The sequence below is a fragment of the Lipotes vexillifer genome, unplaced genomic scaffold (assembly GCF_000442215.2).
Source record: "Lipotes vexillifer unplaced genomic scaffold, Lipotes_vexillifer_v1.1 scaffold138, whole genome shotgun sequence".
NCBI lineage: Eukaryota > Metazoa > Chordata > Mammalia > Artiodactyla > Lipotidae > Lipotes > Lipotes vexillifer.
In genome coordinates, this window is record NW_006797971.1 from 2752406 (window position 1) to 2763308 (window position 10903).

At 39.9% G+C, this 10903-nt stretch overlaps 1 protein-coding gene across 1 annotated transcript in view; it reads right to left on the reverse strand.

Annotated features, from left to right (window-relative positions):
- Nucleotides 1-102: 102 nt before the first annotated feature.
- Nucleotides 103-10903, reverse strand: part of UNC80 (unc-80 subunit of NALCN channel complex) — a 27678-nt gene continuing 16877 nt past the window's right edge. The window contains exons 5-8 of the mRNA XM_007470021.1: nt 4012-4093; nt 2955-3066; nt 1776-1975; nt 103-583 (exon numbers count right to left, since the gene is read on the reverse strand). Coding sequence (XP_007470083.1) covers nt 317-583; nt 1776-1975; nt 2955-3066; nt 4012-4093 — 661 coding nt within the window. The 3' untranslated portion in view covers nt 103-316. The remainder of the gene's footprint in view (nt 584-1775; nt 1976-2954; nt 3067-4011; nt 4094-10903) is intronic.

A 10903-nucleotide genomic window follows, 5' to 3' on the forward strand; every position in this document is an offset into this window, starting at 1 on the left:
GCAGCTCTGTAACAGTATACATTTTCAACTGCTCAAGGCTTCTTGAATCATAAACAATGTGCAGTGAAATGGCTTTTTCCCTTTATTCCTCCCTAGATTTTATGGTCTTCACACAACCAAACCATCTTAGCCATTGATTTTTAAAAGATGTTTATGAAACAATATACACATCGACAGCAAAATCCACTGGGATTTGTGCTACCCACTGAGTGTAAAGTGCTATGTTTTCATCTTTTCCAAGCACAAGTTTTCAACTTTTAGCAAAGTGATCCCTTCCACATCTTGTCTACACCTACAACTCTTAAAAGGTACAGAATTAAACATGAGACTCATCTAGGTCTACCTCAGTCTCCCCTAGCTCAGTGGGAGTAAAAGGGAACTGACTGGACAGGAGGGGGTTCTCCATGCCATTTTCCTCACTGATGTGAAGGACAGTGTCTCCATGCTGTAGGAGGATGGATGTCTCAAGGCCTGTGAAGTCATCAGGGTCTGAGAGTTGAGTAGAGAGGGGGCTATGTGCTGTAGCACCTTGTATTTCTGTGTCCTCCTCCTTTTCTCCTTCTTCAGCTGGGAGGCTTTCACCCTGTGACCAAAAGGATCATAACATCATGGGAAGGTAGGATGTGTACTAGGGAAAAGGATCAAAGAATGTCTGTTGTACAGCTGTAACTGGACAAGGAATCCCAAGGGTGGACCCAGTTTTAGCCTTTGGTATATGTGAGACCTCATATAGGCCCTTCCAACTTTCTAAGCCTCAGTTTTCTAACCTGTTGCATGAACATAATATTTTGCCCCACTTATCCTGCAGACTGTGAGGATAAAAATGAGACAATGGTATTACAATGCTTTTTAACCATTAAAGACTTTACAAACGTATATAGTATATTGCCCCTTAGCTTTCTTTAAACACCACATGAGAAGAACGTGGGACCTATGGGAATTTAATGATAAAAATCAAAAGCAGGGAAAAAGGGACTTCTCTGGTGGCACAGTGGTTAAGAATCCACCTGCCAATGCAGGGGACATGGGTTCAAGCCCTGGTCCGGGAAGATCCTACATGCCACGGAGCAACAAAACCCGTGTGCCACAGCTACTGAGCCTGCTCTCTAGAGCCCATGAGCCACAACTACTGAGCCTACTGAAGCCCATGCACGCCTAGAGCCCACGCTCCACAACAAGAGAAGCCACCGCAATGAGAAGCCCGCACACCGCAATGAAGAGTAGCCCCCACTCACCGCAACTAGAGAAAGCCCGCACAGCAACAAAAGACCCAACACAACCAAAAATAAATAAATAAGATAAATAAATTTTAAAAAGCAGGGAGAAAAATCAAAACAACAAGAAAATATCAAACAACGACGAAAAAGATCAAAACAATGACGAAAAAGATCAAAACAAAAGTTCCTCTCACAGGATTCAGAAGGTTCTATATTTAAAGGTTTCATCTAAATTGGTAACTTTATTTATATATTTTTTTGAATTGAACTGTCAATCATGTATTATATACTGGTTTTCAATGGTTAACTATGAAATATTTCTTCTTAGGGTTTTCATAACAAAGAGTACGAAGATTTCTCTTATGCCTTCTTAAGTAGATGGATTCTTGGCCATATACTTCACAGTTGTTTTTTTTTCATGATGACAGGACCAGTGTCTGTCTAACAAAACATTACAGACCCAGACTTAAGTTACATGGATGACATCTGCATATCCCAATGGTTCCCAGACAGAAGTATGCAAGGAGCAAGACTTGCCTGTTTCTCCAGTGCCCTCACCTGCTTGGGAGACAGGCTGTGAAGGTCAGCAACAACAATGGCGGGGGAAGACGTGAGCACTGGTTTGTCCATTCCGTCTGGTTTCCTGGATGGGGCTGGGCTGCAGCCCTGTGGCTGGCCTGTGGCAGGAAGCATGTCTGTTGGGGCACCTGCTGGCTCTGCCTGAGCTTCAATGAAGGTCACAGATCGTTTCTGATCCGCTGTAGGTCAGAAGTAGAGCAGTAAATAGGAATAGGAGGAAAGTAGGTTGGCAGTGCTTAGTAATTAGTTTTAACAAGTGTCTCCTGACTTGACTTTTCTTGGTAAAGACATTGCTGGTTTATCAGTAAATGAGAGCAGATTAGACTCTTATGTATATGTATTGATTTCACCTTCTTACAAAGACTAGGACTTGGGTACAAAAATCATTATTGCATAAAATAGCCTTTTCAGGGACTTCCCTGGTGGCGCAGCGGTCAAGAATCTGCCTGCCAATGTAGGGGACACGGGTTCGAGCCCTGGTCCAGGAAGATCCCACATGCCGTGGAGCAACTAAGCCCATGCGCCACAACTACTGAAGCCCACGCGCCTAGGGCCCGTGCTCTGCAACAAGAGAAGCGGCCGCAATGAGAAGCCCGCACACCGCAACGAAGAGTAGCCCCCACTCGCCGCAACTAGAGAAAGCCTGCGTGCAGCAACGAAGACCCAACACAGCTAAAAATAAACAGTATAACAAAAAATTAATTAAAAAAAATTTTTTTAATAGCCTTTTCACGTAAATAGTTTTTACATAAAAACAAAATTGGCATAGATCATTAAGTGAACTTGGTCATTCCTCATAACAACTGCCAACAAGATTTAAAAGTCCCTATTATTCATCATTCCTTTGTCTTCAGTAAGACATATAACAAACCCAGTTCCTGGCTTGGGTAAATGAAACACAACCTTCTATCATCAAATTTCATAGCATTTGTGGTTTACCTTGGACTGTTCCATTTCCTAGGTGCATGAGGGGAGGGATGGAATTGGGAAAGGTGAGTGGGAAAAAAGGCACTCAATTTCCTGGGAAATTTCGTCCCTTTTCCTAGTGGCTCGCCAAAGGTGTGCTTATCTGCATGAGCTCAGTCTCTGCAGGCCTTCCTGGCTGTGTGGCAGGGCAATGTGTCAATGTGTAGCCAGAAGGGACACAGGAGGCCTCACCAGATGGCTTCGTTTTAGGTTGAATGCTCCTGCGGGTGGTTGACAGCCGAGCCCCGTGTCGGTTTCTGGGTTCAGTCTGAGTCTTCTGACGTGATAGTAGAGGACGTCTTAGCTAAAGAGAACAGGCAGAAGAAAACTAGCAAGAAGGGTCTAACTGCCTGGGAGGAAGGACTGAGCTCAGAGGATTCTATGGTTTATTCCCTTCTTTGTGGGTCTCTGTGGAGTCTTATGGTTGTTCCTTAACATTCATAGCCAATAAAATAAACTTCTTTCTGCATACTTAAATACAAATACATATTTGATTCTGGCATCCCCTTAGCCACTTCTATCTTACGATTATTACTCCTTTATATATCCTAAGAACATTAACATAATTTGAAATAGTCACAGTGAGAATTTCAGTGAATTTAAGGATACAAAACTAACAATGATTGCTTACCAATCAGCCTTTGCTCATCTAAAAGCTGTAGCTGAACATATGCTAACTCTCAAGGGGAGGTTGATGAAAAACACCTCAGGTACTGGGAAAATGTCTGGTCTCCAAATCAGTGCTGGGATGCTCCCATCAAAGCAACAGCACACTCATTTAGATTTTTATTTAGACAGTAACGTAAAGGAACCCCACCTAGGGAAATTTATAAAGATGATCTTTACTTCGATTTCAGTTTTAAATTGAATTATTAATCTTGAAATGAGGAAGAAAGGATGGCTGTCTCTGCCTCTCTACAGAAACAGGCCTTAAATCAACCTTACAATGAATCTTCCATTGTCAGTAGTTTGGCTGGCAAAGGTTTCTGGATAGGGAGCAAATAAAAATATAGGCCCACTTATTTTACCAAGTAATCAGCTTTGCTAATAAGAAGATTCAGAGCTAAAAATAGAAGAAGCCCCAAACTCTCTGCTTGCCCAAGCGCTCACCATGTTTTAAAGTTGCTCTGTACTGCTTATTTCAGGTGGGGAGAAGGTAAAATATAGTCTTAATATACAAGGGCATTAAAAACTGAGTAGACCTTGCATTTCGCAGGATGACTCTCCTGCCCTTCCAGGGCCGGCTTACCTGCCTCAGGCCCCTCTTCCTCCCCAGCGGCTGCTGAGTGTGGAGGTTCTGCTGGCCAGGTTCACTCTGCACACTTGCCACCCTGTTGAGAGCATCAGCAGTGTTAGTGTGCCCTGGAGCAAGCACACAAGACCATTGTCTGGTGGGTGTTAGTCAAAATCACTTACAGGAAACAGTCACTTCAAAGATACCATTATCTTTGAAGGAAGGTTGGGAAAGAATCCCTGGGATGGGAGTTTTCAAAGGTTTAGGAGAGAAGACCGAGGCCTTGTAGCCCCAAGCTGCCAAAATTGAGATTCTGTTTTCAATCACTGATGCCGGATTTATCATTCAGCAAAACATCACACCCCTGGTTTGGAAGCCACCAAAAGGCTTAAGATGTTATATGCTAATCTCAATTTTTTTTTCAAGGGTAAGGAGAAAGGTGGTGACGAACAAACATGTACAACTCTATCACATGGATGGGAACACCTTTAAAAATTTTTCAATTTAAATGAAAATAAGATGAACGAATATCAAACACATCAGACACAGAATCCATTTGGGTGAAGGGTCACATTCAACACATGTTTGCAGCCTGAAGTCTCTGTGACTGAGTAAACGAATAGTCGCATGGATAGACAATTAAATGTCTTGTAAAAATGATTTTAGATGTAAAAGGCTGGCAAAGTAATTAAGCTGTCATTACAACTTAGAAGTTTAATATCGAACAGCTGCACCCAAACATAATACACAATTTATAAAAACAACAACCTGCTCCCCCCAAATTTACTGTGTATGTGTCTTTTTTATATGCAAAAATGACTGCTGGCAGTGGTTCCTATTTTAGTGTTGGGTGAAGCTGAAAACACTCTCATGGACGCATGATCATTTTTCATTCTGCATGCATGTATAATAGGAATTTATAATGGGAGTGGAGGTGAAAAAAAGAAATGTATTGTGCCCCAGAGAACACTGTAATCCTGTGGATGATGCCACTGTGATTATTTGGTTAATGGGTAATTAATTTCTGCTTTGCCTTTGCGAAAGGAGAGTCATCTGCAAATAGTTTTGACAGCAAAATATTCCACAGAGGAATGCAGAGCTAGCAACTGTCCATGAAAAGGAAAGACTGTATGCATTCATTGCTATTTTAAAAAAATGAGCTACCTAAAAACAGTCTCCGTGCAGGTGGCAGGATGGACAATCAGATGTTTCCCCTGTTTTATTAACAACTAGTTAATCATCACATGGTTGACACAGTCACGTGTCATTTTTTAAAAGTCTTACTCATATTTCCACTAGAAGAGAATCAATGATTCCCAAATGGAGTTTATCATAGTTCTTCTGAAATAAGCATGTAATTATATTGTAATTAGACCATTTGGGATATACAGTACAAAATTCCATAAAGAGTTTTAAATACAGACGTTTTTTAAACTTTCTTGTTCTCCTGAATATCAAGTTCAAAAGATCAATGTACATTATTTTTACACATATATGGCCTTGTACCATAGATGATCTATGAAGATGGAAAATTACCCCAAAGGAACAGTGCAATAAATTCTGATAAGCAATCCAGACTAAGTTGCTGGCATGTTTGAAATGACATCTCCTTATTAATTATACATTTTAACGTGTCTTAAATTGGAAAGAGTATTCAATTACCATATGCACAAAAGTAGAAACAAGTTTCTCCCAAATACCAAGCAAAGCTTTCACTGGAATGGATTCTTCATTGACGTCTAAATGTTACCTCAGTTCCCTTGGCCGTAAAGGGAGGTTAATACTTACCCCATACCTCCCATTAAGGTAGAGAAAAGAAGTTAGTTGATGTAAAATGATTTGAATATGAAAAGTGATGTAACATAGTATGCTTCCTTGTTTTACACTTGTAATGAATTTATTGCTTCTAGACCACTAGAAGGAAGTAGGTAATAAAATGTCTTAAAAATATTTGGGCAGAGAAAATGAAATAGAGGCAGTCCGCTTGTCTCATTTTATTCAGTAATCTGAGATTGTGAGGAAAAAAAATGGTGCAAGAAAAGAAATACACGTCGCTCAGGGAGTGTTAAATGTCAAAACAATGGTAATTTCATCATGATTATTCCAAGGGAGGATCAAAAGCATCAAAATTTTCTCTATGGATAGAGAGGCTTATATCTAAGAAATGGATCAAGTTTATAGCTTTAGTAATTAGCTGTCCTATGTAAATGATATAGTATTTCATCAATGGAATGCACATATAAATGATTAAATTATAGGATGTGTCCTTGGAAATACAGCTCAGTTAATATATACATATATATAGTCTCCCTGAGAATGTGATGCTAACATGTTTATATTTGGAACATCAAAGTCTGGCTTAACTGCATGAAGGGGATATGTTAATAATAAACAACCAGAGAAATTAATAACTGAAGTTATTTATGCAGAAGTAAGTTCGGGTCTATATCAAATTAGAGTTGCATATAAAAAGTGGTCTCAATTTACTTTCTCCCCATGTCATGTAGTATTTCCGTCACGTGTAGGATTTGTGATGTGTGGACCATCAGGTGTGCAATGTAACACCAACCAGAAGACCATGGTGTTTGCCTGAAGCATCTCTCTGGGGAAAACTGATTCCCTAAAAATTTTAATCTTGGGAATTCGAGAATGGCTGATTTCCACTGTTTTGCCAAATAAAAAGGCAAATCCATAAGTATAAAAGCAAATAAAACTTTCTAAATGGAAGTTAAAATCATCCTTTGTTATTTTTGAGTCACTAAACAACATTACTATGGCAAACGATCTGGATTTTAGAGAAGTAAATATACTTGGGTCTTGGCAGAACTGATGTGACTCAACCTTCTGCAAAAACCAAAATCACCTTACTCTAAATGCAAGGAAGTAATTTACAAGCTAGGGAAATTTAGACAATGTTAGAAGACAATTCTGGCACAAATGACCTCTTTTCTCTTCTTTCAGCATGAAGACTTGGATTGGAGTGTATAAACACGTATGTATCTCCTAATGGAATATATAACTAATGGTATTTCTTAAAGGACAGGGGAACAAAGGGCCATTCAGTAATACAACAAAAATTTATATCACTCATCTCAAAGTACAAAAAAAGTGTATTTCAATCTAGAAATAGATTCCATAAATAAAAATTTTAAGTAGAAGTACTGGGTGAGACTAGTATAGAGAAAATGAATTTGTATTTTCATTGCTTTTATCTGTACTTTTAGTTTCAATTTTAATATGGTTATAGAGAAATCTATAGGGGGAGTACAAAGCACACAGCGTAGCCATTTTCCCTGAGTGCTTGCCTTGTGATGGGAAGGCATAAAGCCAGAACTGAAGGAGCCATAAAGCATTTATAGAGGACAGAGACATAAACAGTGGACAAAATCCTACTCTTCCCTTTCCCAGTAAAAGATTATTGTTTAAAATTTACTTAGCCTCCACAACATCCAAGAAAATATATATATTTTTTTATTTTTAATTTTTTTTGTGGTACGCAGGCCTCTCACTGTTGTGGCCTCTCCCGTTGCAGAGCACAGGCTCCCGACGAGCAGGCTCAGCGGCCATGGCTCACGGGCCCAGCCGCTCCGCGGCATGTGGGATCTTCCCGGACCAGGGCACGAACCCATGTGGCCTGCATCGGCAGGCGGACTCTCAACCACTGCGCGCCACCAGGGAAGCCCTAAGAAGATATATTTTAAATGCCACAGAATTTAGAGATTAGAGACTGGAATCAGATAAAAAGGGGGAATAATCTGGATCTCAGTTATCCTATAAGAACTGATTTAGCATTGGCAAAGTACACTTCTCTGGGTATCACAACACACATTTTCTTAGCTATTAATTCTCAGCTACATAAAAAGTTTGTTTTAATCTTTTCTTTGTAATTTGGGAGTACTTGCCAAGTTTGCATACTTTGAAAATGTGGATGATCATGAGATGGATAGGTTATTTTTATTTTGTTTCACCCAGACTGTATATCTTGTTCAAACTTGAGCCACATTCTTATTTTCCACTGCAATTAAAATTACCCTTACAGAATCAAATAGCGTTGTAATCTCTTTTTTTTTTTAAGCTAGATTTGGTTGTCAGTTCCTGCCTTTCAAAATGTTCTAACGTGTCCAAACAAAATTTAACTCTCAAGTATAAACTTCTAGGCTTAAGTGCTTGAATAACTTTCTGTATGTCTATATTCTTCTAGAGAGAAAATATGGTCCATGGTGTGTGTACTTGGGGGTGGGTACAGGGAGGGAAGAACTGCAATGAAGTTTCTGTACTTCTAAGAGCAACACTCTTAAGGAAGAGAATTCTTCCATGAAATATTATTGCAGTTTATTAATTTCCAAAAGACAAAATTTTTTGTCAGCTTAGTGATTCTAACAGGCTTATACTTCTTGCCATGAATCTTTATAAGAAACCAGTTAGCACAGGTTAAAGAAAAATCCTAGAAGAAATTTTCTAAAGGTCTGCAAAATTTTTATTGGTTTCCACCTATTCATCAGGTTATACTACTATCCTGGTCTCTTCCTCATTTAGCCCTCAGACCAACTTGCCCATTTTGCCTAAAACAAGTGCTCTTTCAAAAGCCAGTCCCCAGAAAGTTTATCAAAATGTGGGGTTGGGAGGGGGAACAGCTTGCTGATATTCTTTAAGCTTTGGAGTCAGGTTTTCCTTAGGATTACTTTGGGTGTCTTTTAGGTCCTGAATGCTCAGGTATGTGCTAAATGTAACTTACGTTGTTAATGTCTTACTGCTTCTTTAGGATTTTAAGAGTCTGCAGCACAAAGAAGTTTCATGCCCCAAATAAGAAAGTCTGGAAACCAAATATAAGAAATATATATCCTATTTTATAAACCCACCTCTTAGTAAATGCCAAAAGTTCCTCTCCTCCAAAGAGAACTTGATGACATGATGGAATTCAAGAGATATGATTTGCAGTGTATGGCAAAGGTGGATGTGCTACGGCCGTTGGAACGCCTCTGCATTTACAGAATTATTTAGAATCCAAAGTGAGTGCCTCATTTTCTGCTTTCTTAATGACCACAAATGAACCCAGCTGACTGACACCCAGGACTAAAACACACCAGCTACAGGAGTAACAGATCAACAACAGTTGATCTAAAAGAGTCATCAGTGTTCTCCCATATTCAACTGCAGATGAAACCTATAGCTTTGGCTCTGAACCACCCTCGGATAGCCAGAACTTTGGGTTTATTCCTATCAAAACTGGACCCAGAGCAGATTGGATTGGTTTAGACAACACCAGATCAGTCATTTGAACCCTTAAGCCTGCCAGAGAGGGCCAAGTCCTTGGGAGAATTTATAAAAATCAACTCAAACTCCTGCCTTCTCTCACCAACCCCAGACTAGCCTTTTACGCAGCAAGAACAGAATTTGGCCTAATTAGAAAAGGCCCGGGACAAAGTCAGCCCAATGGAAGTCTGATTTAATACTCTCTACTCTCAACAGGACATTGAAATCAGCTTCCTAACTAGGTTCTCCTGTCTTGTATGTAATATTCAGCATTAAACAAATGAATGCTTTGAAACCAGTGGTCACAGTGCTAGGCTTGGTTCAGAGCTCTTCCAACACTGTGAACAATGAAGGGAAACCTCCCTAAGGACTGCTCCATTCTTCCTCATCCCCAAAGCTCTCGGTAATGGAATTAAGCCTGCACTCTGCAGCACTTCCACATTTACCACCAATAAGAGACTGACCTGTCCAGGCAGGGGCTCGCAAACACAAATGAATGTCATGAATTACGGGGCCAGTTAAAAAAAAAGATACACCAGATGATGGAATAAATTTCCCATTTTCAACTGTGGAAGAAAATGTGAAATCTGAACAAGATGCAAAGAAAACAAAGGACAACCTTTCACAGGAACGGCCTCTCAACATTTCCTCGTCTTTGTGATAAAGCAATAAACACGGGTGCAACTCACTATATAATGCAAACCTGAAAGGGAATATTTTATCTTGAGATGGAACAAAGGCACTCTTAGCATGAACAAGAAGCATTACTCCTAATGAGGATTAGTTGAGAGGTGTGAATCAACAGCACAAAATTAGGAATGTTTGCCGTGGTTTAACTGAGTGTTAAAGGTGCAGTCCCCCTTTCTGAAGCTTTAAACCAATAGCTAAGCCATTACATTGTTTGTATCATAAGACTTCTCTCACCAAGAAATGTTTGTGTCTGATATTTCATGGGAAATTTGGTGGTCATCTTCGTGGTGGGATAGACATTCTTTATGTAAGTGTTGTTTGAACAAGCTACTATAATAGCCTGTCATGCTGCATGCATCAAAGAGAGGGAATTATATAAATCGTACTGACATTGGTACTCTTATTATAGCATCACTGTTTTCTTATCATCCATGGTACTAGCTGAAAGACCTGTCTGGACTGAGGCTTCCTAATGATGGGGAGTTGTATTAAAAGGCTTCTGAAAAAAATGTTTCTTAAGGAATATCAGCAGGGGAGAAAATGATTAGGTGGGATGAATTTAATATTTTGCATATCAAACTCCTGAGACAGTCCATGGGATAAGCCCCTCGGAGAACTCCAGGAAGTTTTTTTTTTGTTTTTTTTTTTTTTAAAGTTAGCTTTTTAGGCCATCTCTGATTGAGCTCTGAAGCTGAAAATAAAGGAGGCTACACCTTTGACTTCCAGGCTCGTGTGTTTATGAGCAACAAAGGGCAAGGAATGGAAATCGATATCAAGACGGGGCGAGAGGAGACAGAGAGACAGAGGAGACAGGGAACAGCTCGTTTCCCAGCACAGACACCAATACACAGGTAGCGTTGACACTGTACCTAGAGAGGCTGCCCTCGGCGGCTAGGCCCTGGGAGTCATCGAGGACATTAGGTTCACTGCAGGAGGGGTAGGGAGATGAAGCATTTAGGGAAAG